At 55.7% G+C, this 27,500-nt stretch overlaps 8 protein-coding genes across 8 annotated transcripts in view; 4 read left to right on the top strand and 4 right to left on the bottom strand.

Annotated features, from left to right (window-relative positions):
- Nucleotides 1–5,405, top strand: part of PTSG_08231 (ADP-ribosylation factor guanine nucleotide-exchange factor 2) — an 11,699-nt gene extending 6,294 nt beyond the window's left edge. The window contains exons 20-27 of the mRNA XM_004991199.1: nt 29–134; nt 340–552; nt 772–879; nt 1,091–1,322; nt 1,570–1,656; nt 1,839–2,044; nt 2,370–2,620; nt 2,892–5,405. Of these exons, the coding sequence (XP_004991256.1) occupies nt 29–134; nt 340–552; nt 772–879; nt 1,091–1,322; nt 1,570–1,656; nt 1,839–2,044; nt 2,370–2,620; nt 2,892–5,040 (3,352 nt within the window). The 3' untranslated portion in view covers nt 5,041–5,405. The remainder of the gene's footprint in view (nt 1–28; nt 135–339; nt 553–771; nt 880–1,090; nt 1,323–1,569; nt 1,657–1,838; nt 2,045–2,369; nt 2,621–2,891) is intronic.
- PTSG_08230 (uncharacterized protein) lies at nt 5,249–8,468 on the bottom strand. Its single transcript, XM_004991198.1, has 5 exons — nt 8,324–8,468; nt 7,843–7,908; nt 7,169–7,585; nt 6,857–6,967; nt 5,249–6,543 (listed from the first exon to the last, which is right to left on the bottom strand). The coding sequence occupies exons 1-5, from the start codon at nt 8,348–8,350 to the stop codon at nt 5,932–5,934; spliced, it is 1,233 nt and encodes a 410-aa protein (XP_004991255.1). The 5' UTR covers nt 8,351–8,468; the 3' UTR covers nt 5,249–5,931.
- Nucleotides 8,469–8,540: 72 nt separating this feature from the next.
- On the top strand, nt 8,541–9,542 carry PTSG_08229 (uncharacterized protein; the record flags this gene model as incomplete). The annotated part of the gene is made up of 4 exons (XM_004991197.1): nt 8,541–8,635; nt 8,929–8,970; nt 9,196–9,282; nt 9,446–9,542. The coding sequence occupies 4 exons, from the start codon at nt 8,541–8,543 to the stop codon at nt 9,540–9,542; spliced, it is 321 nt and encodes a 106-aa protein (XP_004991254.1).
- Nucleotides 9,543–9,781: 239 nt separating this feature from the next.
- On the bottom strand, nt 9,782–12,079 carry PTSG_08228 (glycerol-3-phosphate dehydrogenase; the record flags this gene model as incomplete). Its single annotated transcript, XM_004991196.1, has 3 exons — nt 9,782–10,856; nt 11,106–11,364; nt 11,612–12,079. 3 exons carry the CDS (start codon nt 12,077–12,079, stop codon nt 9,991–9,993), a joined length of 1,593 nt encoding a protein of 530 aa, XP_004991253.1. The 3' UTR covers nt 9,782–9,990.
- Nucleotides 12,080–12,259: 180 nt separating this feature from the next.
- On the top strand, nt 12,260–17,545 carry PTSG_08227 (uncharacterized protein). The gene is made up of 18 exons (XM_004991195.1): nt 12,260–12,319; nt 12,537–12,734; nt 12,923–12,998; nt 13,205–13,316; nt 13,538–13,650; nt 13,963–14,102; nt 14,290–14,425; nt 14,595–14,756; nt 14,863–14,915; nt 15,141–15,221; nt 15,353–15,437; nt 15,583–15,716; nt 15,938–16,024; nt 16,159–16,215; nt 16,334–16,411; nt 16,769–16,834; nt 16,958–17,027; nt 17,257–17,545. The coding sequence occupies exons 1-18, from the start codon at nt 12,290–12,292 to the stop codon at nt 17,364–17,366; spliced, it is 1,788 nt and encodes a 595-aa protein (XP_004991252.1). The 5' UTR covers nt 12,260–12,289; the 3' UTR covers nt 17,367–17,545.
- Nucleotides 17,546–17,797: 252 nt separating this feature from the next.
- PTSG_08226 (uncharacterized protein) lies at nt 17,798–20,871 on the bottom strand (the record flags this gene model as incomplete). Its single annotated transcript, XM_004991194.1, has 5 exons — nt 17,798–18,936; nt 19,121–19,204; nt 19,514–19,848; nt 20,055–20,301; nt 20,526–20,871. The coding sequence occupies 5 exons, from the start codon at nt 20,869–20,871 to the stop codon at nt 17,798–17,800; spliced, it is 2,151 nt and encodes a 716-aa protein (XP_004991251.1).
- Nucleotides 20,872–21,482: 611 nt separating this feature from the next.
- On the top strand, nt 21,483–23,119 carry PTSG_08225 (uncharacterized protein). The gene is made up of 2 exons (XM_004991193.1): nt 21,483–22,337; nt 22,718–23,119. The coding sequence occupies exons 1-2, from the start codon at nt 21,635–21,637 to the stop codon at nt 23,008–23,010; spliced, it is 996 nt and encodes a 331-aa protein (XP_004991250.1). The 5' UTR covers nt 21,483–21,634; the 3' UTR covers nt 23,011–23,119.
- Nucleotides 23,120–23,268: 149 nt separating this feature from the next.
- Nucleotides 23,269–27,500, bottom strand: part of PTSG_08224 (uncharacterized protein) — a gene marked incomplete at its 5' end in the record, with an annotated part of 7,529 nt that continues 3,297 nt past the window's right edge. The window contains 10 exons of the mRNA XM_004991192.1: nt 23,269–23,482; nt 23,765–23,876; nt 24,055–24,237; nt 24,429–24,569; nt 24,988–25,189; nt 25,386–25,459; nt 25,733–25,859; nt 26,335–26,486; nt 26,851–26,941; nt 27,235–27,311. Coding sequence (XP_004991249.1) covers nt 23,298–23,482; nt 23,765–23,876; nt 24,055–24,237; nt 24,429–24,569; nt 24,988–25,189; nt 25,386–25,459; nt 25,733–25,859; nt 26,335–26,486; nt 26,851–26,941; nt 27,235–27,311 — 1,344 coding nt within the window. The 3' untranslated portion in view covers nt 23,269–23,297. The remainder of the gene's footprint in view (nt 23,483–23,764; nt 23,877–24,054; nt 24,238–24,428; nt 24,570–24,987; nt 25,190–25,385; nt 25,460–25,732; nt 25,860–26,334; nt 26,487–26,850; nt 26,942–27,234; nt 27,312–27,500) is intronic.

Below are 27,500 nucleotides of genomic sequence, written 5' to 3'. Positions count from 1 at the left end.
CCCACGCACACGCACGCCATGGCGCCAGGTACTGTGAGTTGTACAAGGACAACGGCATCTTTGCCTCTGCTGACGCTGCATATGTGCTGGCATACTCCATCATCATGCTCACAACAGACCTCCACAGCTCAAAGGTCAGCAGCTACTCGCATGCGTGTGTTGCATTCTTATGCGCGTGCACATTGGCATGGTGATTGACATTAGCGGGTGTGTGGCTGCGTGCGTATGGCTTCGTGGCCCTGCCTGCCTGCCTGCCTGGTTGTTCCGCATCCCATTGACGCCATCAATCTCACATGTTTAACCCTCCCCCTCCCCTAACCTCTCCAACCCCGCCTGCAGGTGAAGCGCAAGATGACCAAAGAGGACTTTATCAAGATGACGCGCGGCATCAACGAGAACCGCGACCTTCCGCGCGACTTTGTCACGTCCATCTACGACGACATTGCCAAGCAGGAGATTCGGCTCAAGGGCGGCACTGCAGCCCCGCGCCCCGCCGTCGAGCAGCTCACAAACGCCCGAACACGACAAGCCCTCTACCACGAGGAACGCAGGGTACGCCATTGTGTGTGTGTGTGTGTGTGTGTGTGTGTGTGGTGCTGTGTACGTGTGTGTGTGTGGTGCTGTGTACGTGTGTAGTGCTGTGTTGTGTTGCTGAGTGAAGTAGTGTAACGCATTGGAATGCAGTTTGATGTCGGACGTCACCTCCTCTGGTGCCTTTGCTGACACCACCGCTTGCTCTCTTCCCCTTCCTCCAACTTTCTTGGTCTGTAGAACATTGAGGCGAGCGCCGAGGCGGCGATGACCCGCGCCGGCACCGGGAAATCGTCCAAGCGGTTCCTCCGCGCGACGCACGTCGAGCACGTCCGCCCCATGTTCAAGGTACAGCATGGGTGGACGCCACCTCCTCCCACTCGCTCACAAGTATGCACGTACACGCACACGCTCACCCACTCACTCACACTCACTCACTCACACTCACTCACTCACCCACTCCCTCACTCACACTCACTCACTCACCCACCCACTCCCTCACTCACACACACACACTCACTCACTCACTCACTCACTCGCTCGCTCACCCAACACACAGGTTGTGTGGACGTCGCTGATGGCTGCGTTTACCATCCCGCTCAACTCCACCAACGACCAGCACGTGGTGGATCTGTGTCTGGAGGGCCTGCGCCTGTGTATCCACATTGCCTGCATCTTCAGCATGGATCTTGAGCGCGGCGCGTTTGTGCCTGCGCTGGCCAAGTTCACCAACCTGTCGTCCCCACACGAGATCAAGGGGAAGAACGTCGACGCCATCCGCTGCCTCCTCGGTGAGTTGTGACGCTCTCGTGAACGTTCTTGCTCTGTTGCATGTGTGTGAGACAGTGTGTGTGTGTGTGTGTGTGTGTGTGTGTGTGTGTGTGTGTGTGTGCGGGAGTATGTACGTGTGTGTGAGAAAGAGAGAGAGAGAAAGTGTGTGTGTGTGTGCGATTTTGCGTGAGTGTTGTACCACCCCTCATCACCACAACTGCAACAACCACCTCCACTCATCACGATTCCTTTGCGTGTGATTGCCAGATGTGGCTGCAAAGGAGGGCGATTTCCTGCAGGATTCGTGGAAGGACATTCTCGCCTGCATCAGCCAGCTTGAACTCGTCCAAATCGGTAAGTTGCGTTGTTGCAGCGGTCAACACACGCGCGCACACACACACACAACGTGTGTTTGTACGTCTCACTCGCCCTCACACATCCACATCCACATCCACACACACACACGCACATTGTCTTTCTCTGACACATTCTCCCCTCCGCTCACCACGAATGATACCACGTTCATTTGCGTGCAGTTGGCGCTGGGAAGCGGGCGCGTAACGCAGAGGCCATTTCGCAGACGGCGTCGCAGGACATTGTGGTGGCCACGGATCGCATCTTCATGCTGTCGCGAAACCTCAACGGCACGGCCGTGGTCGACTTTGTGCGCGCGCTGTGCGAAGTGTCCATGTACGAGCTCACACACTACAACCCGCCCCGCAAGTACACCCTCACAAAGACGGTGCGTGCATTGCGGAAGCGACAGCGTGTGGAAGGAGAGGGAAATTGGTGTTTGTTCGCATGTGGTTCTGGCTGTGCGTCTGTGCTATCGTCTGTGCACTCGCTTGTTCCCGCTTCTTTACGTTTGCACAGCTCTGCAGCATGCAACCACACTTCTTATTATCACCCCTTCCTCTTTCTTTCGACGTCATTCACACACACACACACACACACACACACACACACACACACACACACACACACACACACACACACACACACACACACACACACACACACACACACACACACACCACTGCCGCCGCCGCCTCACTTGATGACATCAGGTTGAGATTGCGTACTACAACATGGAGCGCGTGCGCATCCAGTGGGCGCACATCTGGGCGGTGATGGGCGAGCACTTCAACCGCGTTGGGTGCATGCAGAACCAAGACGTCGCCTTCTTTGCCGTGGACAACCTGCGTCAGCTCTCCATCAAGTTCTTGGAGAAGGGCGAGTTGGCAAACTACAGCTTCCAGAAGGACTTCCTCCGCCCCTTTGAGTACATTATGCAACACAACAAGGCCGTCGCCATCAGGTGCGCACCGATTCGCGTTCATGCTTGATTTGCGTGTGTATGTGTCTGTTTGTGTGTTTGCGTGTCTTTGTTTTTGTGTGTTTGTGTCTTCCTGTGTCTTCACACAACACACACTCTCACACACACACTCTCTCACACACACACTCTCTCACATACGCACTCGTATACACCCCCCCCCCACACACACACTCTCTCTCTCACATACGCACGCACTCGTATACACTTCCCCCCCCCCCCACACACACACACTTCCACGCGACCTCTCCGTCAGGGACATGGTTGTGCGGTGCGTTGCGCAGATGGTGCAGTCCAAGGCCAACAACATCCGCTCCGGGTGGAAGAACATCTTCTTTGTGTTCTCGCTCGCCGCCGCTGACACGGACCGCAACATTGTCACGATGGCGTTCACCACCACCAAGCACATCTTTGACCAGTACTTCTCCAAGAGGAACGACCACCGCGCGTCGCTCATTGCTGCGTCGTTCATGGACGCCGTGAACTGCCTGACGGAGTTTGCGTGCAACACGCACTTCCCCGAGCTGAGCATGGAGGCCATTCGACAGCTGCGCGTGTGTGCGACGACGGTGGCGGACGCGCCCGACCTGTTTGTCAACCCGCTGGAGGAGGACAAGGGCGAGCCGAAGATCTGGGTGAAAGGGTGGTTCCCTGTGCTGTTTGGCCTCTCGCGCATCATCACGCGCTGCAAGATGGACGTGCGTACGCGTGCGCTCACGGTCATGTTTGAGGTGATGAAGACGTACGGTGAGACGTTTCTGTCGCAGTGGTGGACGGACCTGTTCCGCGTGGTGTTCCGCATCTTCGACAGCAAGAAGCTGCAGGACATGACATCTCAGCAGGAGCGGATCGAGTGGATGTCCACCACGTGCACGCACGCGCTGCGCTCCATCATCGACGTTGTGTCGCAGTTTTTCAAAACGCTGGAGGATTGTGTCATTGACGACCTGTTTACCCTCATCACCTGGTGCATTATGCAAGAGAACGAGCAGCTGGCACGCGCTGGCACGGAATGCCTGCACATTCTCGTGATGAACAACGGTGCAGACTTTGAGGACACGACGTGGGAGCTTGCTGTGCGCACCATCAGCAACCTGTTTGACCAGACGGCGCCGAAGGAGCTGTACGAGTTTGCTGCGTCTCCACAGCAGCAACTACAGCAACAGCAGCAGCTGGGCGCTGGTGTGGTTGAGGATGCACACGACAGCGGAGACCTGAGTGGGGCTGACAAGGCATCGGTCAACGGCGCCAACGGGACCGCTGTTGCTGTTGCTGCTACTACTGCTGCTACTACTGCTGCTGTGAGCTCTGCGGTTGCTGGTGAGACGGGTGATTCTGGCACGGGGAGCACAGACGCAGGAGCAGCCGCAGCGAACACAGCGGAAACGGATGGCGGGGATGGCGCGACGGCAAAGGCGCAACACCAGCGTGCTGAAGCAACAGAGCAGAAGGGCGCAGAGGAGGAACGGGAAGAGAAGGAAGCCGTTGCTGTTGCCGACACGCCATCTTCAAAGGAAAGCAAGAAGGCCACGCCAACAAAGGCCTCGCCAAGCAAACCATCGCCCAAACAGCAGCAGCAGCAGCAGCAGCAGCAGCAGGGGCGGCCGCGAATGACGAGCAAGGAGCAGCGGAGCAGAGAAAAGGCGCACCAGCAGCAGCTGTTCAATGCCATTGTCATCAAGAGCGTGGTGCAGCTCGAGCTGATCCAGACGGTGGAGTGGATTGTGCTGTCCTCCACAAAGCCGTCGTCACAAGTGGTGCACAACCGTACACTCAAGGACGTCCCGCTGACGCCGAGCAAGCACCAGACAGACCTGACCAGCGCGCGTGTGGCGGCGCAGCAGCTTGCGCTGAGCCAGCCGCTGGACGAGGCGGGGGAGATGTTTGAACGGCTCACGTCGCCGCGGCTGCTGGTGCTGCTGGACTGCCTGCTGCGGTCACACGAATTTGCGCGCAAGTTCAACCTGAACATGGAGCTGCGCACGCGGCTGTGGAAGGCCGGGTTTATGAAGAACAGGTCCAAGCCAAACTTGCTCAAGCAGGAGACCACGGCGCTGGCGTGTGCGCTGCGCATTCTCTTCCGCATCTACGAGGCGAAGAACCGTGCGGACGTGCATGGTGATGTGGAGCAACGACTGCTGGCCACGTGCACGTCCACCTTCGACCACTTCCTCACCGCCATCACCAAGGACACGCGGGAGGTGTGGACGCCGCTCATGTGTCTGCTCATTCGGGAGCTGCTTGCGCTTCCGGACGCCAAGTTTGCTGTGCATGGCGCTGCGCATTACGACGCGTTGACGGAGTGCATCACGCTCGCGTTTGACTCGCCGCTTGGCAACCTCGGCTTCTTGCTCGGCTCGTTCTTCCAGCGCACGCGCAACTTCCAGTTTAACGCGCCTGCGTGAGGCGTGAGCACGTGTGTGTCTGTGTGTGTGTGTCTGTGTGTGTCTATGTGTCTCTGTGTGGATGTGGGTGTGTGGGTGTGGGTGTGGGTGTTGAAGTGCGGTGAGTGTGACAGATGCTGTGTGCGTGTTCAGTTGGTAGCTACTCATCTCGTGTCGTGTTGTTGTTCTTGTGATGATTCTTGGTTGTGATGTGTCGTTTCTCGCTCCTCTTTGTGTTTGGTTTTTTGTCTCCCATCTTTGTTCTCGCGTGTTTGCTAACGTGTAGATAGTGGGCGGTTTGTACGGTTGGTCAACCACACACACGCACGCACGCACGCACTTGCATACACACGGGACAAGGGTGGCAAATAGACAACAAGAAGGAAAGACGTGGCAAAGGTGCTTGGTGGTGATGATGCTGATGATGATGCTGCTGCTGATGATGATGATGATGATGCTGGCCATGGCAGCGAGGGCAGACCGGGATAATGACAAAACAGAGGCGAGGGAGAGGGAGTGATTGGGAAGGGTGGTCATCACCACGTGTGCATGCAAGCACGCCTAAGGGGAAGGAGGCCGAGAAGCGAAGCAGAGGAAGAGGGGCGCACACATGCAAGGACATATCTTTCATTTCAGCTAAGGGACCACACAAACAGAGAATACAAATACGCAGGGCCATTCAGGTGTGTGTGTGTGTGTGTTTTTGGGGGGAGGTGGGATGCTGAGACGATGAAGCACAGGCTGTGCATCCATGATCACGCGAAGCGACCAATGCGACAGCTTCAACGTTCATCATCATCAGCAGCAACAGTGGCAGCATCCCCCACGGACACCACAGACATCAACAGCAGCACAAAACACCATCATGAGCGCTACCACGAACAGCAGCAGCACCAGCAGTGATGATGCCAATCATCTCTTGACGGCGACAACGACGGTGCTCTCGCGGCCGTCGAGGGAAATGCCGAGAATGTCGCTCTCGTCATCAACGGGCTCGTACCCGGCGCGCACAATCTCAAACCCAGCGCGCTCAACAGCCGCGCGCAGTACATCCGCATCCATCACCTGGTAGCGGCGCACGTGCAGGTAGTCTGGAAACATGTGCCGTTGAAGACTTTCCGGAATGGGAAGGTAGCCCGGAAAGTGGTGCCCGAGGAATTTGCGCAATGCATAGACGTAATAAAACGCGCCCAGGCCGCGCATGAACGGGGAGTCGACCTGGATGTGGAGGAAACTCTCCGACGCCATGACGCGGTGAAGACTCTTCAACGTGCGGGTGAGGGCGGTTGGGGAGAGGAAGTGAAACACATTGGCGGCGAGCACGTGCGACACGCTGCCGCTCCTCAGCTCAGCGAGCGTCTCCGGCACCCCGCCCTCAATGCAGCGAAGGCGCGCCTTGGGGATGTTGCGGTGCTGTGCTGCTGTCTGCACGCTGGCGAGGTGGTTTGGCTCCAGATCAATGGCAATGACACGCGCGCCCTTCTCAAGCGCACCGAGCGTCGCTACACCATATGCACACCCAATCTGGCCACAGGGGTGGAAGGGGGAAGAAAAGAGGGGGTGGAGGGGGGTTGAGGGGTGATTGGTGAGGGCAGTGTGTATGTGTGTGCGTGTTGACATGTGTGTGCATGTGTGTGCATGTGTGTGTGTGTTTGCATGTGTGTGTGTGCATGTGTGTGTGTGATGAAAGCATGATGAGGTGGGCAGCGGCATAGCTACGCCAGGCAAGGGTTGTTGTAATGCAGCACAAGAACCGCAAAGGAACACACATGCCACTGCCAATGCTAAGCAAGCAAACAAGCAATCAAGCGAGCAACCAAGCAAGATAGCAACGTACATCCATCATGGGCTGCTGTGGATTCGATTCGGCGCGGGCAATCCACGTGTGCATGAATGCAGATGGCTCGTTCGACATCATGCCGCAGCGATTGCTCGTGACCGTATAGTTCTGGCGAAGTGGGGGGGGGGGAGACATGGTGGTGGTGGTGGTGGTGGTGGATGTGCACATCGTCAGCATGTATGCATACATGGATGGATGGATGGATGGATGGGGATAGACGGATCGCGGAAGCACACACTCACACTCGCACATGTGCACCAACGTGCACCAACGTGCATGTACGGGCGCTTGCAAGCACGCATGCAGTACCGAGTGCGGGGTTTCGGGCTGTGGTGCGGGCGTCGGGTGTGAAGGGGAGGCGGCATCTGGTGGGAGGTCGTGCGGATGTGCGGCAATCATCTCATCGAGAACAGCGGCAATGCGCTTGCACGCGTCCGAGTTCTCAATCTGCACCCAGAAGAGCTTGTCGGCCGTGGAGAAGCTGAACTTGTCTGGGGTTGCACACTCAATCATGATGGCCCCGTCCACGCACTCCGGCACAGAGTCGAGCAGCGACTGTGGGATGCCGGCCTCTGCCAGGTAGCGAAGGCAGTCTTGGTGCGTGAGCGTCTCAAATACGCTCGGGGTCATGTGCACGATGCGCCGCCTTGAATCTGCGTCGCGTGGGTGGTGCTGTGGGCGGCTGTTCTGGTCCGACGCTGCCTCGCGTCTTCCCAGCCCAGTCGACTGGGGCAAGTGTGTGTGCGCGCGTTTGGGAGAGAGGAGGGTGTGAATGAAAGGTTGTGCGTGTGGTGTGTGTGTGCGTGCGTGTGTGTGTGCGTGTGGTGTGTGTGTGTGTGTTTTGGGTTCATGCGTGAGGTAAGAAAAAGTGCGCGCACACATAAACGAACGAAAGCGGCAAACACACACACACACGCACGCACGCATTCACGTAGATACACACACGTACATACATGTATATACACACAACCGCACAGGCGCACCTGGAACATGATCTTGGCCATGATGATGCCGGCTGCAAAAGCAGCGGCACCGGTGGTCGTGATGACCTGCACGGTGAACAACAACGACGCACAGAACGAACGCAGCAGCATGGCGCGCCAGAAGCATATGACGGATTTGTGTGTGTGTGTGTGTGTGTGTGTGTGTGTGTGTGTGTGTGTGTGTGTGTGTGTGTGTGTGTGTGTGTGTGCGGGCGTCAGAGCGTGAGAGAGTGAGAGGCGCGGGAGGATGTGTGCAAATGGGTTGAGTTGGACAGACAGGGAGTGATTGTTCATGCACGCATGGCCATGCTTGTTCATCATGGTGCTGATGAATTGCCAAACACAAACAGACAGAAGCAACACGTGAATTGTGGGATGCGACAAGTGATTCGTGTTGGTCCCTTGTCGGATAATGTGTGTGATGCGTGATGTGTGTGTGGCATGTGTGTTCACGCCTTGTTGTGGCTTCAAGGTAACCAACCCAGAGGAAGCTTCGACTGCTTGGCATCCGAGACGACGTGGTGGAGGGGTTGAGGGGGACAGGAAGCGGTGGGTGGAAAGTTGTGTGTCGCGTTGGCGTTGTGGTGGCACGAAAGAAGCAGCACAGCAGCAGCAGAGCAGCGTGGAAAATGAATACACGACACCACAAATTGATCGAGAAGAAGGCCTTGGAAGAGGAAGGACGACGACGATGAACGATGATGGACACTGCGACGCTGAACACGGTGTTTGGTGCTGTGGTCGCCTTTGGCGGCCTCATGGGCTACCTCAAGAAGAAGTCCCTTCCATCCCTGTCAGTCAATTGACGCGCGCGCACCCGCGCGTGAGTGAGTGAGTGTGTGTGTGTGTGTGTGTGTGTGTGTGTGTGTGTGTGTGTGTGTGTGTGTGTGTGTGTTGAGGGTGGGACAAATGCACGCACTGTGTGCACAGTTTGACATTGGTGACAGCACACTCGCAAGCGAACTCACACACTCGCAAGCGAACTCACACACTCACAAGCTAACTCACACACCCACAAGCGAACTCACACACCCACAAGCGAACTCACACACTCACACACTCACATGCGCATGTTTCCGTTCAAAGGATCGCTGGTGGTGGCAGTGGCCTCGCTTATGCCGTGACTGGGTAAGATAGCTATGGTTGTTATGTGTGTGTGTTGATGGAAGCTGTTGTAACTGTCTGCAAAGCGATGTCACATGCACTGTCGCAAATAGGTTGAACGCACTCACACACAAACGCACGCGCACACACACACACACGCACTCACTCACACACAAACGCACACACGCACTCATAAACACTCACTCACACGCACACACACACACGCACACATGTTTGATGTGAACGCAGCTACTTGATTCGGTCCGGCAATGAGAGCGCTGGCATCAACACTGCGATTCTGCTCTCCCTCGTGCTCGCCATCGTGATGGGTCGCAGGTCGGTGTACCGTGCGTGCTGTAGCTGGTGCTAAACTAAAAAAGCAACAGTCGCCACCAACCCTGCTCTGCTGCCTACGTTTCTATTCTTCACGCAATACACCCTCCTCGCTGCTTCTCACCGCTCATCGCTTCTCATCTCGCCCGCGTTCTCCATTCTCTAGGGCCGCCAAGGCAAAGAAGTTCATGCCTGCCGGCCTTGTTGCCGCCATTGCCTCTGCAGCTCTGCTTGTCAATGGCAAGCGCGCCTTGGAAATGTAAACGCCGTGTGTGTGTGTGTGTGCGTGTGTGTGTGTGTGTGTGTGTGTGTGTGTTCATGTGTGTTCATGTGTGTGTTCATGTGTGTTCATGTGTGTGTTTGTGTCTGCGTACCTGTGTGTGTGTGTGTGTGTGTGTGTTTACCCGACTTTGTCCTGCGAGTAACTCCTCCCACCCCCTGCAACCCTCCAATCTCTGTCAGCCTGTCCGTCTTTCTGCGTTGAGTCTCTTCAACCATCGTATGTCAGTCAATCTTTACGAAGTCTGCGACAACCTTCTAAAATCCAACGACGACGCACGCTCGCTGAACCACAAATGTCAAGGTCGAACCTCCCATCAGGGCCACAACCCAACGTTCATGTACACACAAAGAAAGGAAGGAAGCCAGCAGCTAGCCACCTGCACCTATGCACATGTCCATGCCTTCCTCACCCCCTTGCTAACGCCTCCCTCACGTCTTTGTGAAGTGGGGGTTGATGTCCTCCTCTGCTTCGTCTGCGCCGCCGATAAACGACCTGTTCCGATGCCGCTGCTCCGGCCCAACACCAGCACCGCCATCAGCCACTCCCGCACCATCGCCACCGCCATCCGCATCCTCCACGACAATCTCGTGTGGGAGGCGCGTGAGCATGGCACAGTACAGGTTGTCTGTGCGCAGCCGCTGGGCAGGGTCGGTTGCCGACGCGTCCTTGAGCTTTGCAATGAACTGGCGGGTGGCAGCTGCCATGTCGTCGTCGTCGCGTGAGAGCATCTCCTTCAGGTGCCGCAGCATGGGCAGCACCTCCACGGGGGACACGGCCCGCTGGGCGTCGCAGTCAAACACCTGCACCCGCTCGTCGCTCAGCAGCTCGTGGAAGGCGTGCACAGCGGAGATGCCCTGGATCAGGCCCTTCCCAGGCACCACATCCCCCATGCTCGGGCACAGCTCCCCGCGGCCCAGCCGCTCGCCGTACCATGCGTTCCGCCCCTTGAGCAGCGTCACGTATGTGTCTGCGAGGAGTGGTCCTTGAAGGTCGTCTGGCCGTTCTGACAGCAGGCGCGTGATGAACACCATCTCTGCTGCGGCGTTGCTGAAGTACACGGCCTTGCTTGTGGCGCTGTTGTTGGTGGCTGCCGTGGTGATGCCCATGCCGATTGCATACACGTTCTTCAGGCCGCCCATCACCTCGTGCGTGATCACATCGGGGCTTGTCCACACCACAAAATTGTCGTTCCGGATAAAGTCTGCCAGAGCCGTTCGCACCGCCCGCACACCGCCGCAGATGCGCGCGTTTGCGTACTCCCCGCGCCAAATCTCAGCAGCAATGTTCGGGCCGCCTGTGTGCGTCAGATGTGGTGGGGGGGGGGGGGAGGGGAAGGGGTGTGGTAAGGAGGGGGGGGGAGTTGAGTGTGTGTGTTTGATTGGATGGGGGGGTGTCAGGACGCACCAAAACACAGCAGTGGTCAAGGGATACATCCCGCACACACAAACACGCACACACACACACACACACACACACACACACACACACACACACACAAACACGCACACATACACACACACACACACAAGCGCGCGCGCCTGACCGAGGTAGAAGCAGCGGTCCATGGGCACGCCGCCAGCCTCGTGGATGATGCGGGTTGGCGTGATGATGTGCGGATGGGGCTCCAGCCGCGTCTCCACACCCTTGGATAAGGATATGACAAAGGGCATGGGGTTGTCCCTGTTGCGTGTCTGCTTCAGGATGCGCCCCACTTTCTCAAACACCGCGCGCGTCTCTGTTGATGGCAGCCCGTTCACAATCACATCCGCGTCGTACACGGCCTCCTCCAGCTCTGTTGTCACCTGTGAAGGAAGGGTTGGAAAAGGGGGAAAGTGTTCATGGAACGTGTGGTGAATGTCACAGTCGAGTATTGGCCGCACTTGCACGATTCTACTCGATGTACACGCGAGTCTGCGCGCAGACGCGCACACAGGCGTACACAAACAGACAGAATACGTGCCCCAGTCGCACTCATGCACACGCACGCACGCACGCACATACACACACGTACACACACGTGCACAAACTCACACAATCACACGTGCGCACCTTCAAGGGGCAAAGAGGGCAGTCTGGGAGGTTGAGGCAAAAGCCGTCGCGGAGCATCTCGCAGGCTGTGAGGGTGCGGTCGCCAAGCCGAGCGGAGACGTACTTGAGGTACACGCTGCTGTTGCGCAGGCGCCGCAACACAGCCTCGTCTGCGTTGACGACATCCATCACGTGCGTCACCACCTCCTTGCTCACTGTGCGGCCGCCACGGCGCCAGATGGTAATGTCCACCAGGTCTGGCGCCTGCCCGTACATCTCCTGCAGCATGGCCATGAACACGGCGCCCCAAGCGCCTGCGCCCAAGCCCACGATGCGCAGGGGCCGGCTGCCGCTGGCCACGGACGCAAGCCGGCCAACCGCGTTGCGGGCACCATTGTTGTTGAGCCCAAGCGCGTCGCACAGCGCCTGCACGCGTTCCCGAATCACACCCAGCGGTAACCGCCGTCCATGACACCCATCATCGTCCATGGTGGTCTGCTGTTTATGGTTGTGTGTGTGTGTGTGTGTGTGTGTGTGTGTGTGTGTATGTGTGTGTGTGTGTGTGTGTGCAGGTGTGTGTGCAGGTGTGTGTGCAGGTGTGTGTGCTGTGATGTGAGCTTGATCAAGGTACGAAAGAATATTTGCTCTCCTGTCCACAATCTTCACAACTTGCAAACAGAAGAAGGACAACAACAAAAGATGGCAACAACCGCCCTGCACGTCGTTGAAGTGGGTGGTCGGTGGTAGACGGCGGAGCGACAGTGTCCCCTGCTTCCTTCTTCTTGGCACTGCTTGCTTGCGTTGCTTGCTTGCATCCTCTCACTCCTCCAGCTCTGCCTTGCCGCTTTCTCTTGCCTCGAGTGGCACTGCTAAGCACTTACGCTTTGACGGTCCTGTGCTGATCAACAGCTGTGCTCTTCTGCTCTCGTGCTACCACCTGCTGCAGAACTTGCGAGGGCAGCCGGTCGTGGGCTGCACGGATGTGCTGGTGACCTGGGATCGGCCGAGCGCATCCACATCTTCCCACATTTACCGCCTGTACCGGCGCCCAAAGGCTGACGACGCCCATTGGACAAAGGTCGCCGAGGGAAAGGACGTCACAGAGGCAAGGGCAGGCCAGCTCAAGCCATACACGCTGTACGAGGTGCGACAAGAGACCACAAGGATGGACGGATTGAGTTGAGGGCAACCACACCTTGGCTCGAGTTGAGGGGCCATGTAGTGTTGCTGGTGTGCTTGCTCTCTGCTGGTATTAGCCACGCACGTTGCCTGCAGGCAAGCTGCTTTTGACTTTTGTTTTTCTCCAAATGCGCTACCTGCCATGTGCTCCAGTTTTGCGTTCAGACCATCGGCCTTGTCACCGGCGACGGGCCAAAGTCCGCGCCCATCACCGTGCGCACGCCCCCAGGTTGGAGGAGGGGGTGAAGTTGCCTTGGGCTGTTGTATCTCGGCATGGTGCTTGTGTTGCTTGAGAGGCTGATGCTGCCTTGTTCGAAAAAACTTCTTATGCATTCCCACATAGCAAGGAGATGACTTTTGCCACTGACAAGGTTCACTGACTGCACTCACGATTTGTGTGCGGGCTGACTCCTGCCCTTGCGCTTGCTTGCTTAGCTGCCCCTGGAGACAGCCCGCAGAACTTCCGCGTGACTGCGCGGACCACAGATACGATCACCGTTGCCTGGGAGCCGCCAAAACAGCCACATGGACCCCTCACATCCTTCCAGTGCGTTGGGAATGTATGTGTGTGTGTGTGTGTGTGTGTGCGTGTGTGTGTGTGTGTGTGTGTATGTGTGTGCATGTGGTGTGTGTGTTTTTGAGTGTGTGTGTGTGAGAGAGAGTGAATTGTATGGGACTCTGTGCAGTGCGACAAGCCGCTTCTTCCAGCCGTCTAGCGCTCAACACGTGTTATCCCTTCTGTTCTGTTCTGTTTGCACTGCACTGCAGTCTCTTCTATGATGATCCATCACGAGCAGACTATGTGGAAGTGAGCCTGCCCGCCACAGCAACTACCTACACGGCACGGCACCTGTTCTCAGGCCGCCCGTACCGCTTCCAAAGTCAGTCAACCCTGCTGTACTGGTGCCCTTCTATATGACGACCGCGTACACCTGTTGCACACCGTGCGGACCTGCGAATATCGCACGACGGTTGACACACACACACACACACGCACACATACACACGCACACACACACACACTCACTCGCTCACTCACTCACTCACTCACTCACACACACACACTCTCACTCACTCACTTTCTCTCTCTGTCTCTCTCTGTCTGTCACTCACACACACACACTCTCTCACACACACTCTCTCACAAACACACTCACTCTCTCACAAACACACACGCACGCGCACACACGCAGTCTTTGCTAGCACGGGCGCAGGGGAAGGCCCCCACACGCCTATCCTCGTCACGGAGACGGCACAGTCGCTCACAGAGCGCGTGGCAACCGCGCACCGCGCCACATCCTCCCAATCGTCCTCGTCAACATCAACCGTGCCGGTGAGTCCTATGTGTTGTGGTGTGGTGTGTGAGAGAAGGGGGATCTTGTTGGTGAGTTTGTTTCTGACTGTGTTTGTGTGTCTGCCTGCCTGTCTGCCTGCCTGTGTTCGGTGCACACATCATATACGTGACACAACATGTTGTTCGGGGCTCTCACGAACACTTTCACTTTTGTTGCTGCAACAAGGGGTCCATCTCGGGGAGAGAGCAAGTGACATCGCGAGTGCAGTTTGTGGAGGAAGCAAAGCCCACGCCAATCACCCGTGGATCGCTCACCGCGATGATCCCAGCAGGCCCTCGCACGTCGACGCGCGCACAAGATGGTGCGCTGTGTACGCCAGCATGCTAGCTTGCAAGTGCAGTGTGCGCCCTGTTGTTGTCTTGGGTGCTGTACACTGCTTCTACACCCTATAACCATCTTTTTCCAGCGCTTTGCTGGTGTACCGTTGTGTGGATTTGTGCTGACGCTATCATCCTTGTGCTTGCATGCAGTGGCGGGCCAGTTGGGTCGAACAACACTGAGTGAGGAAGCAGAGACAGTGGCCACTGGCAATGACACGGCGCTCCCCGGCGAGACGACGGCCAATCGCAGCGAAGACACACGCGCAGGAACACCACCACAAGATGATGCGTCAAAGCAAGATGCCGGAACAGGTTCGTGTATATTTCCTGTGGTTTCGTGGAGGCCTTTGTGAACCACTGCGCGAGCACATGCACGCTCGCTCTCACACGCTTGCGTTGTCGTTACTCGCGATCCCAGGCTCCCGTCGCAAGCCCGGCTTTACGCTCATGGCACCTCGATCAACCTCCGATGTGCGTGTGTGTGTGTGTTGTGTACGGGTGTGTGCTTGTGTGTGTGTGCGTGTGTGTGTGCGTGTGTATGTTTGTGTGCGTGTGTGTGTGTTGTATGTGTGTGTATGTGTATGTTTGTGTGTTTGTTGTTGTTGTGTGTGTGTGTGTGTATGTGTACACCCGCATCTACATTCGCACGTGTGATCCTTTTGCGATTCCAACATTTATCAAATCTGCTTTGCACAGCAACCGAGCGTACTGCAGCGTTGGCAACATGGTCAAGACAAAGACTCGGGGCAAGGTGGCCAAGCATCCGCCCGCCAGAAGGTTTGGGACATGACTCTGATGCCCCACCCTGCTCTTTCTTCTTGCCGTGCCAGCGAATTCAACTGCCATGCCTGCGCGCTCACCATTGGCGCTTGGCGTGCTGCATGTGTGGCCTGTCCCTTGTACTGCAGCCAACGCGGGTGGAGGTGCTGACTGGAAATCAGGTGTCACGCGGTGCGTTTGTGCGACAAGACACCGGCACGCCAATGGAAGCAGGTACAGGTTGCATGTTGTGTGTGTGTGTGTGTGAACATGAAACATGTGCTCGTGCTTTGCTGCGCAGCCCATTCTCGCACAGCGCGTTGAACTCCACTCCCACGCCTTGCCTGTTGTGTGTTCCACTCACTGCTCATCGTCGCAGATGAGGTGCTGAGGTCCATCCGCAGCACCACGGGCACGATTCGAGGCAAGCGGCATGGCGTGCGCGCCAAGTTGGAGGTCCTCACGCACCGCGGCGTCGCACTTCAGGACGACGAGCTCTCACGCATCTACGAGGTGTGTGGTGTATGTGCATGTGTGTGTGCGCGCGTGTATGTGTATGTGTATGTGTATGTGTATGTGTATGTGTGTGTGTGTGTGTGGCTGTCATAGTGTCATGATGACGGTCTTCTTCCTTCTTCTTTTTCTTCCGCTCTCTCTGCTGGCATCACCTCAGTGTGTGGCGTAGTGTTCCCCTCTCTCCGTTGACCCTCGCTGACGCTCGATGTCAACGACAGGAGGAGCGGGATGGCAGCATTGTCGTGTACATCTCGGGGGTACAGGCTGTGCGAGAAACTTTCCAGCGATGTGAAGACATCAAGAAGGTTGTGTGTGGTGTGCGGTGTGTTTGGAACAAGGGGGACTGTATTTGAGGTGTTGTGCGTGTTCTGGGAATGAGTCGCAAGTGCCTCACAACAGCGCAATGTGCATCTCTGCTCGATGTTCTGACTGGCGACAGCTGCTGTACAACCTGCGGCTCAAGGTCGTGTACAAGGACATCTCCCTCGATGCTGGTGTAAGTTTCCACCTTGGGGAAGGGAGGGAGTGTGCTGGGTGAACACATTTTGTATGAGCCGTTGCCAGCCTCAGGTGTGTCTTGATTGACACCCTGTTCTCGCCATGCGTGTGTGCAGTATGCAAGCGAGCTGAAGAAGCGATGTGGAGCCGGCGCAACCGTGCCGCAAGTGTTTGTCAACGGCATCCACTTTGGGGTAAGTGCATTTGGAGGAGGAGGGGGAGGAGAAACGTGTGTGAATGTGTGTGTGTGTGTGTGTGTGCGTGCGTGTGCGTCTGTTCTGTGACAGTTGTTCGCCTGACACGCACACGGCTTGCCTGCAAGCAAGCAAGCAAGGAAGGAAGGAAGGAAGGAAGTTATCTGCTGCTGCATGCTTTCTTTCACACACACACACACACACACACTCACTCACTCACTCACTTGCACACACTCTCTCACTTACACACTCACTCACTCACTCACACACACACACTCTCTCACACACACACACACACTCTCTCTCACACACTCACACACACTCTCTCACTTACACACACACGCACACTGTGTGCAGGACTACAAACGGGTGATGGAGATGAACGAAGCCGGAGAGCTGCAGCCGACATTGCAGGGATTCGAGGTGAGCGTGTTTGCTTTGGCTCTCTGACACGCGTGTATGTGTGAGCTGAAAAGCATGTACTCTATGTGTCTGTTTGAATATCTCTTCGTTCATTGCCTGCTCTTCCTCTCGCGCCAAACACAGCAAGAGAAACCGGTCGAGGAGTGCTCCGCGTGCGGTGGACGTGGCTTCATCAACTGTACTTGGTGCCAAGGTGAGCAGTGTGCGTGCGTGTGTGCGTGCGTGTGTGTGTGTGTGTGTGCGTGCGTGCGTGTGTGTGTGACTTGGAACTGTACACGGAACAGCACAGAAGAAACAAAGCTTTTTTTTTTGTATCTGTTTGAATGACGCTTCGTTCATGACTCTTGGTTCACCGTTGTTCTTCCACCGCCACAACCACCATTTGTGGGGCCCGCACTGCTTGCTCCTACCGTTGCTTGCAGGCTCCAAGAAGAGCATCGCCCACCCATTCGATCACAGCGGATCACAGAACAAGGCGCTCCGCTGTACCGTCTGCAACGAAATTGGCCTCATTCGATGCCCAAGGTGCTAGCTCGCAATGTGGTGTGCGTGTTTGTTTGGAGAATGGGAGGGAATTGCCAAGGGAAGCTGAAGATGTTCGCATTGCTTGCTGGTGCGGTTTTGGCGTGGTGGTGTGTGTAATGTGCGGGTGTCCACTGAAGCAGTCATGGGAATGGCAGAGACCTTGTGTAACATAAACGATCTCAAAAGAAGCAACCATGCAAGGTAGAACGAGGAGCAAAGGGGGGGGGGGGTGAGGAAAAAAGAAAGGAAACGTGTCAACGAAAGCAGGGCGAAGGAAATGAAAGGAAAACAAGAGGAGAGTGGATGGTGTGCAACGTAAGGGAGGTGGAAGTGGCTAAGTGGTGGGATGAACAACAACGATAGCAGCACGAAAAGACAAAAAGGAAGGGTGAGTGAGAGTGTGTGTGTTTTGTGTGGTGGAGAGACGTCAGATCACGATCAGTCCATTCCCAGGTCACAGGTTTTGCCTGCCGTAGCTGCTCGCGTGGTGTCTTGGCCCTCTTCATGGGCACCGTTGTCTGTTTCTTCAGTGCCACTGTCAGGCGTTGTCGAGCCGTGTTTGGTGCTGCCTTGACCCTGTCTGTCGTTGGCACTGCCAGTTGCTGCTGAGGTCCGCGCCGATAGCCCTTCTTCTTCCTTTTCTCCTTCACTTCCCTTTACTCCGTTACGAGCATCCTGCGTAACTTGAGCCGCAGGAGGATCACGGTCGTCGTCGTTTTTGTCGTCGTCATCACCACCACCATGTCTGCCTTTGCGGGTACCGCCTTCCTGCTGCTGAGGCTTCAAGTTCTGTGGCTGTTGTGCAGGCTTCAGGGCAACGTAACCTGCAAGCAGGGCCGCAGCGATGACAACGACACTGAATGTGGTGTAAAACACCTCCGACCAGGTTGAGAGCTGCCACTGTGCGTAGAGCCAGTAGTGAAAGCCCAGAGGCTCTGGCTCTTGGGACTGAATGACACGCACCGCGTCATGCAGCATGGCAAACACGGGCTTGGTCACTTCGCAGCTTGTTTGTCCGTTGTTGTCCGTCGGCAGGAAGAAGACACGCTGAAGGTCGATGAACTTGAGGCCAGCTTGCTTGATTTGCGCCACGGCGTGTTCACGCAGCCGCTCCTTGGCGGAGGAGCTCAGCTTGTTGAGGAACGTAAAGGCAATGAAGATGGGCACGCGCTTCACGTCAGATGAGCGGACAATCACATCCTCGATTCGGCTCAGGACTTGCATCATCGCGGGGTCGCTCTCCACAATCTTGAGCACAAAAATGACCGCATCTGGACCCTTGTGCTGTGTTGGATCGCACTGGGGCATACCGTACTGCGACCATCCCCGCGCTTCACTCAGGGTTGTATTCGTGCAGCAGCCTTTGAGAACACATCGGATGTAGGCCTCAGACCAAACCGTGTCCACATCACGCTCTTCGATACCGAACGTGTCCATGATTTTTAGTGGCAGCATTTTGCCATGAAGGGCATTCTCACGGGTGCAAGACTCTGTGGTGCCGTTTCCGCAGACATCCAGGTTCCTTGATCTTGAGGACTTTGCACCATAGCAGTAGATGTCTGTAAAAGTTGTCTTGCCTGCAAGCAAATCAGTAGTTTGCGCACACCCCAGTTGTGAGTACTTGGCTTGCAGCCACCTTTGGAAACGCCACTGCTTGTGCGTTCAGAAACGTGCAGGTGCATGGTTGAAACACGCTCCCATCGCCTTCTTCCCCGCCCACAAGTACACCAACACGTGCGAACAGTTCGTGATCCGCCTTACCGTTCCTAACAGGCCCCACAAGCGTAATGAAACGTGGCTTGTAGTCATAGAATTGGAGACTGGCAAAGTATGGCGCGAAGATGGCTGTTCAAGTATCAAGCGGGTCAGTGCAAAGCGTTCGATGAGCCTGATTGCTTTTGAAGAGTTGTCGAGACACACGACGACTTGCATGTTTGCACCCTCGTACAGGTACAAGTACAAGTGCGCGCGCACACACACACACACACACACACACACACACACACAAGCACACAAGCACCCGTACAGGTTCGCAAAACACAAGTACACGAGGACATGCATTGTTGAACTCACTCGTAGGAAGAGCGACACCGCTGTGCGTCAGGATGTAAGGGGTGTGGGTTCTTGGATCTCTTGCATGGAGTTGAAGCGTACAGGGGACTTGCGCAAAGGAGATCTCCCCACGAGCAGGGTTTCGCACTGGAACGTCAAAGGTGACGGTGATCGATTCACCGGGTTGCAGGACTTTGGGCAACTTGAAAAAGAACCCGCCCTTGAGGAAATCTGTCTCGTCTGACTCGGAGAGCTCAAGGAAGAGGTCGGGCGTGGTCGGACGAAGCTGATCGGCGTTTCGGAGAGTACCGCTGTATGTCATTGTGGACAGGTCTGTCCCCGACGTGAAACTGCCCCGAAAGTTGAGCAGCTGCAGCTTGATGGGGTTTTGGTTCTCCTTCTCCAGCATGTCGATGATTTGATGAATGTCAGCACCTCTGCAGGCACGATGATGACAAGCGCGTTGGCAGGGAGCAAGCGCAAGCAAAGCAGAGATGCAAAGGTTTTGAGTCAAACCACCGTCTGCCACAGCAGCGCCCACACGAAAGAGAGGCAAGCACCCTCATTCCATCCTCACAAAGCAGAACACACACACACACATATCCACACGGAAAAGCGGACGTTCGTCGCTCATCAAGCTGACCTGAAGGTGAGTCCGCCAGCTGCAATGCGTTGAAGGTAATCATGCTTTGCTTGGCCAAATCCAACAACGACGCGGAGGACGACGTTGTGCGCCTTGTTGTCCAGAACTTCCACCGCTTCGTCGATGTCATCTGCCTGTCCATCAGTGAGGATAAGGAGCACGACAGGCGCGTTGTTGCCGACGTAATGCTCCAAGCTTTCCTTTACACCCTCGGCCAGGTCGGTGGAGCCTGAGATGCGTTCGACATCTGTCAACACGCATGCCAAACAAGGCATCGAGAGGAAGACGGAGCAGGGAGAGCAAAGCCGCCAAACGAAGACGCGAACGACAAGTAAATTGCTGTGGTGAGGACTGATGCTTGCAACACAGGGTGGAGGTGTACCAAGAGACACAGACAACAACAACAACAACATGTAGTTCACGAAAGCACTCAAGGTCGGAGCAGCATCTGGACATGCACGTGTTGCGTACTTGATGGGATGCGGTTGACGAAGCCCTGGGTGACAAACTTGGTTTGGGACGCAAACAGGGAGACGGCGCCTTTGGTGTTGACCTTCTGCATAAACTGCCTGCAAAACTCGATCTCCTTGTCGAATTCGTCAGCGCTGATGGATCCAGATGAGTCGACCAGGAAGAGCACATTTGCTGCTGTGGATTGCACCTTCTTTTGCGCTTCTGTGAGGAGGAGGTGAAAATCGTCGAGGTCGTCGATGTTGCCGCCAAAGGAGGACGAGTACTGTTTGTTGGACCAGAGCATGGACAGCAGCGCGACGGCGATCACCGACACTGCCAGCAGGCCGTTGCGGGTGCCAATCATTTTCTGAGGTGTCGTCGCTTGTTGTGGACGTTTAAGGCGCTTGCTCCTTTTCGTCTCAGTCGCAGCGTGTTTGAGCTTGGCACCCCGACCGGGTTGCGTCTGTGCTGTGTGTGTGTGTGTGTGTGTGTGTGTGTGTGTGTGTGTGTGTGTGTGTGTGTGTGTGTGTGTGTGCGTGTGTGCGTGTGCGTGTGCGTGTGTGTGTGTGTGTGTGTGTGTGTGTGTGTGTGCGTGTGTGCGTGTGCGTGTGCGTGTGTGAGTGTCTCAGTGGAAATGCAGGGAAAAAAATGAACCACAGACAAGAGACAAAACACAACAACAGCAACAACAACAAAGCTCCACGCAGTGCACGGTGGAACAAAAAAGGTGCGCACTTCTTCCAACAACAAACACGCAAGAGACCACTGGTTGCTTGTGGCTTGTGGCGTGTGCACTACTTGCACTAAAGCACTGGCAGCACGCAGAAACGCACAGTCAGATCCAATGAGTCATGGCACTGGCAACAGAATTGCTCACGCGCACTTCTTCGTCTTTCAAGAATATTAGCGAATGTTTCCAAAAGAATTTCGTTGGTTGCCACGTCAGAACCTGAAGCGTGACACACACTTTTGGTGTGCCTGCAAGCTTGACCACTGAGCGACTGAGATACAACAACACGACCAGCCAACCACCCCAACAGTGCTTTCTTTGTCGTCGTCCCCATTCACATGCGCACCCCAACAGCACAGCAACAGCATTCAGCATTGTCGCATCGTGCACGGGAAATATGCACAGACAGAGCATGCGAAAGACGCTGAGCGGCAGCAGCCACAGCAGCGGCCGCGGACAGAAGAGCGCCAAGGAGAGGGGCACCTCCTCTTCCCCCTTACCTCCTTCACCTCCTCCTTCTTCTTCCTCGCGCAGGACGGGAGATGGCTGGCTGCACGGCAACGGGCTGGTGCTGGTGCTGTGCATCTTTGCCGCTGGCTGCGCTGTTGGCTGGACTGCTCGAGGCTTCCTTGACAGCCAAGGTCAAACGCAGCCACTGCCACCGCCACCGCCTCACGGAAATGGGACGCGCGAGGACAATACAACTGACCCAGCACCACTGCCTCCGCTGCCGCCGTGTGATTTCTATCCTGGCGGGTTTAGGGAGCCGGCCGATGTTGGCGAGTGCGTGTACCCGGTGCAGATGCTGGTGACTGGTGTTCCCAAGCACGCTGCCATGTGGCAAGACGAGGCGACGGCGTTTGTGGGCAGCAAGTTGATTGGCGATGAGAGTGCACCCGTGAGTTCGCGTGTACTGGAAGGCACGCCGTTCTTTGTGGCGGGCGTGAGCACGTTTAGCAATGTGGACGAGGTTCCGGGCAAGGTGAAGAATGCCACGGCGATTGCTTTGTATTTTGCCAAGCTGAAGCACGAGCATGCCAAGGACGAAATCCCACCACAGTTCCACGACACCTCCCTCGCTCTCCAGCAACAGCACGGCGGTAAGTGCGAATGTATGCGTGCGTGTGTGTGTGTGCGTGTTTGTGCGTGTGCGTGTGTGTGCGTGTTTGTGCGTGTGCGTGAGTGTGTGCGTGTGCGTGTGTGTGAGTGTGTGTGTGAGTGTTTGTGCGTGTGTGCGCTTACTTTCGTTTGCTGTCGTATTTTGGTGTACTCCTTTGCCCTTGCTCGTGTGGTCATGTTTGTGCTGTGCTTCCGTGTTTTTCACATACACACAGACACACAGACACACAGACACACACACACACACACACAGACACACACAGACACACAGACACACACACACACACACACACACACACACACACAGACACACCCGCCCTCATCTCATTTCTTCATGCTGCACATGTTGCGTTCATTGCAGTGACCACCATCCCCGTGTGCCTGGCCGTGGACGGTGCTCCTGATGCGCCGGAGCGCGTGCCCGTGCGCCAAAACTGCCCGCACTGGCTGCTTGTGAGCCAGGAGGTGGAGGATGGCCAGTTTGTGTACCCGATGAACACGGGCTGGGCTGGCTTACCGCGCGAGTTGCGCAGCCTGAGCAAGGACATTGCAACCCGCCTCAAAGACACTCCCAAGCAACAGTCACAACAGCAACAGCATCAGCAACAACATCAGCAACAACAACAACAACAACAGCCGACCAAGACCACATGATTGTGTTTGTATGTTTTTGCTTTGTGTGTGTGTATGCGTGCATGTCACCCATTGCATTCTGTACGTTTGGTTCCCCGTGTCACCAAATACACAAAGCGTTCACGTCTAATTCTGTAAGCTGAAAAGCGCTGAAAGGTGGACCACAACAAGCCACGTGGAAGCAAGTGGGAGCAGGCGCAAGCACGTGGCGTCTACTCCACACACACACACACACACACACACACACACACACACACACACACACACACACACACACACACACACACACACACACACACACACACACGTCACTCCTTGTGCTGTTCGACAAAGGCCTGCGCCGTGTCCAGTAGCTGCTGTGTGCGGTCGCGCAGCTGTTGCATCTCTTCTCCACCATACCCCTTGTCCACGGCCATGCTCAGCGTCTTGGCCACGCCTTTGATCATCAGCTTGCAGCTGTTCATCTCCTTCACGGCTTTGCCCTCAGCGTTGCCTGCACATGTGCGTGTACGTGAGCGTTGGCCGCATGGGCGTGAGGTGTGTGTGTGTGAACGCTACGGTCAAATGCGGCAAGAAAACAGTTTGATGAACAGACACCCGAAGCATTCACACAGACAGATAGACAGACAGACAGACAGATACACACATACACACACACGCACGTACGCACACAGACAGACACGCACGCACGCACACAGACAGACACACGCACGCACGCAGACAGACAGACACACACGCACGCACGCACGCACAGAGCCCTTCTCCCATCACACACCTTCCACCATGTCCTGGAGGCATTCCACAACACGGGTGGCGGCGTGTGGATCCTTTTCCCAGCCCTTGGCGGCCTTTGCAAGCTGGTACGCGTTGCGCCTTGCATCGTACGCCTGGAAGGTGCACATGTGAGCAGTAGCTACGCCCCCGAGCAACGCACAGCAAGTTCGATTGGCGTCTTAAACACACACACACACACACACACACACACACACACACACACACACACACACACACACACACACACACACACACACACACACACACACACACACACACACACACACGCACCTCCTTGTGGCTGCCGATGCCGTTGAAGAAGCGAGCGGCAACGAGCCACACACGATAGTCTGAGACCGTGATGTGGCGCAAGTTCTGCATCACCTCCGCCAGCTTGTCGGTGAACTGCTTCGACTCGCGGCCCTCCACATCACGCACGTTGTTGAGCACGCCCTGCGTAAGTGCAGCGAGCACCTGTACACCGCAACAAAAAATAGTGATTGTCAGCGGGTGAATGCGACAATTTGGGGGGGGGGGGGAGGAGGGGTGGAGGGTGGAAGGTGGGGCCATGCACAGCACAAACACGCGTACAAGCACGTGAGTTGTACAAGCACGCGTGTTTGTGTCACAATGACACACGCACACACTCACAACATGCAACGCACCTGCCAGTCGTCGTACGCTGATTTGAGCTCCATCAGACGGTGAATGCTGCGAATTGTTTCCGAGAACGCGCACACGTCCACGGCGATGGCGCTGTAGTTTTCCCACACCTTCCAGTTGTCAAACGCCCGCTTGGTCGACTCCTGCACAGTGCACAATGAAAGAGTGGTGTCAAGATTGCACCCAAGGCAAGGGCGGGGAAGTGGGAGTGGAGGGAGCGAGGTTGAGTTGGCGCGAGTGCGGCAGGCGTGATGTTGTGCACACACACACACACACACACACACACACACACACACACACACACACACACACACACACACACACACACACACACACACACACACACACACACACACACACCACCACCCACCCACCCACCCACACACACACACGTGCGCCATTTGTGTTAGAGACACACACACACACACACACACACACACACACACACACACACACACACACACACACACACACACACACACACACACACACACACACACACACACAAACACACACACACCCTCCCCGCCCCCCCAAACCACATCCACACGAACAACGCACGTGGAAGGCAAAGTAGGCGCGGCGCTTGTCACCGAGCTGCACGTATCCGTTGGCGAGGTTGTTCCAGGACTCAAAGTCCGAGTCATCAATCTCCACCTTGCGACGGAATGCGCGCGTGCACGTGGCGTGATCGTCAATGCGCATCGCAGCACAGCCGAGCGAGAACCACACGCCAGCCTGCAGCGAGTTGAGCTTCAGGCACCTGCCGAGATGGTGGCAGTTGGGGCGGGGGGATATGTGGTGTCAAGAAGGGGTGATGTGGATGGAGCAAGGAGGTTGAGGGTGTAGAGACTCAGCGGTGCAGCGAGGCAGGGGTGAGGGATAGACGTATGACACATGTGGTTGCAGCAGTGTCAATTCAGGAGCACCACAGCCCCCGTTCGTCGCCGCCCACTCACTTTTCGAAGCAGTCCATGGCGCGCTTGTACTTGTCTGTCTTGAGTTCATCTCGCGACTCCAGGGCGTGCTCAGCCTGAATTCAGGTGGATGGCAGCGGTGCGCAGTTGCCCGCAAGGCAGCAGCAGCAGCAGCGGGCATGGCGCGGGGGGGGGGGGGGAGAAGCGTGTGGCATGCGAAAGTGAGAGAAAGCGAGTGAGAACGCAAACACAGACATAATCACAAGCACAGGCCTAATCGCAAACGTAAGCACAAAACTCCACCAGCCACCACAAAAACTCAAAAAGCAATGCCTGCTGCAGTCCCCCTTCCCTCCCCTACTCCTAAACACGCAGGAGTCTTGGCGCACCTGTCTGAGCAGCATGAGGCCCATGAGTCGCATGGCCTTTGTAAGGCGCCCGCCAGACATCTCCCACGCTTTTGTAAAGTGCTCCTCCTTGCGCGTAATCTCGCCAAGCGCACACCACAGCGACGCGCTGGATCGTGATGCAATGTGAGGCACGGTCATCGTGGGTGGGGGATCGCAAGCTCAGGTCAAACTCTGCCATTGACAACAACAACAACAACAACAACAACAACAACAACAACAACTTAAACAACAACAACAACAACAACAAGGACAACAACAACTTAAACAACAACAACAACTAAACAACAACAACAAGACAACAACAACTAAACAACAACAACAACAACTTAAACAACAACAACAACAACAACAACAACTTAAACAACAACAACTTAAACAACAACAATAACAACTTAAACAACAACAACAACAACAACAACAACAACAACAAGAAGGACAACAACAACTTAAACAACAACAACAACAACAACTTAAACAACTTAACAACATCAACAACAACAACTTAAACAACAACAACAACAACTTAAACAACTTAACAACATCAACAACAACCACCACCACCGCCACCAGCAGGCACTGACTTGTTTGGGTCGACGTCGAGGCGGGCGCGAACAATGGCCTCTGCAGTGGTGTCCTGGTTCAGGAGCTGATGTGCTGTGATGACACCCTCCCACAGCTCAAGTCGCTCATACAGCACCAGCGCATCCCGGTGCAGCCCAATCGTAATGTACCGCTGTTTGTAGAAGGGGGGGGGGCCGGAGTTGGTTGATGGGCGTGAATGGGTGAGAGAGAGTGTGTGTGCGGATGTACATGTGTGTGGGCATATGTGTGCATATTTATGTGTGTGTGCATGTGTATGTGTGTGCATGTGTGCATGTGTGTGCATGTGTGTGCATGTGTATGTGTGTGCATATGTGTGCGGGCATATATATGTGTGTGCGTGTGTGCGTGTGTGTGGATGTTGTGATAACAGCACATTTGGGGTAACATGTGCAATGACACACGGTCCTGAGGCAGGAGGGACACAGCAGTGCAAGTGCAAATGGACGCTGGGTTGCACACAACTTGGCAACGGCACGACACAACAGATGACCAACCTGTGCGAGTTCACGCTGCAGCTGCCAATATGGGGGCAGCGAAACGCTGAAGATGTTGTGGAGGCGCCCGCGCGCATCTGGCGCACGCCGCCTAATGGTGATGAAATGATGATGATGGCGATGGTGATGGTGATGGCGATGAGATGTGAATGTGTGAGTGTGTGTGTGTGTGCGTGTTTGAGGAAATGACCAGGTGTGAGTGGTACAGAGGCGTGGAGCAAGTGAATGCAACAGCTTTCGCATGCTCCCGACCATGCATGCCATGGTGGTGGATGCATAACGCCACGAAAGAGCGGAAAACCCCAAACACGCAACACCCCCCCCCCCTTCAAAAAAAAAAAAAAAAACCAACAGCACTCCACCACCCGTTGCGATTGCTCTCACATGAAGAGGTTGGAGACAACAGCGAGCTGCTCCGTCGAACGTTGCAGCTTTCGCGACTTCAACTTGTCCAGCCGCGTCTGGGTACACGTGCGAGTATATGTGTGTATTGTGTGTGAGTGTGAGTGCGAGCGTGTGTATTGTGTGTATTTTGCGTGAGTGTAAGTGCGAGTGTGTTCGTGTGAGTGTAAGTGCGAGTGTGTGTGTGTGTGTGTGTGTGTGTGTGTGTGTGTGTGTGTGTGTGTGTGTGTGTGTGTGTGTGTGTGTGT

The sequence above is a fragment of the Salpingoeca rosetta genome, assembly GCF_000188695.1.
Source record: "Salpingoeca rosetta unplaced genomic scaffold supercont1.21, whole genome shotgun sequence".
Taxonomy (NCBI): Eukaryota; class Choanoflagellata; order Craspedida; family Salpingoecidae; genus Salpingoeca; species Salpingoeca rosetta.
This window is presented reverse-complemented; position numbering and strand designations above follow the sequence as displayed.

Excerpts from the sequence above, each read along its gene's own strand:
- PTSG_08227 (XM_004991195.1), top strand. The coding sequence starts at position 12,290 with ATGGCAACAACCGCCCTGCACGTCGTTGAA. Across the intron at positions 13,317-13,537 it reads GGACCCCTCACATCCTTCCA|TCTCTTCTATGATGATCCAT; the intron begins GTGCGTTGGGAA and ends ACTGCACTGCAG. Across the intron at positions 15,222-15,352 it reads AAGCATCCGCCCGCCAGAAG|CCAACGCGGGTGGAGGTGCT; the intron begins GTTTGGGACATG and ends CTTGTACTGCAG.
- PTSG_08225 (XM_004991193.1), top strand. The coding sequence starts at position 21,635 with ATGCACAGACAGAGCATGCGAAAGACGCTGAGCGGCAGCAGCCACAGC. Across the intron at positions 22,338-22,717 it reads TCTCCAGCAACAGCACGGCG|TGACCACCATCCCCGTGTGC; the intron begins GTAAGTGCGAAT and ends CGTTCATTGCAG.
- PTSG_08230 (XM_004991198.1), bottom strand. The coding sequence starts at position 8,350 with ATGCCAAGCAGTCGAAGCTTCCTCTGG. Across the intron at positions 7,909-8,323 it reads GCAGTCGAAGCTTCCTCTGG|GTCATCACGACCACCGGTGC; the intron begins GTTGGTTACCTT and ends TTCACCGTGCAG. Across the intron at positions 6,544-6,856 it reads CACAGCAGCCCATGATGGAT|ATTGGGTGTGCATATGGTGT; the intron begins GTACGTTGCTAT and ends CCCTGTGGCCAG.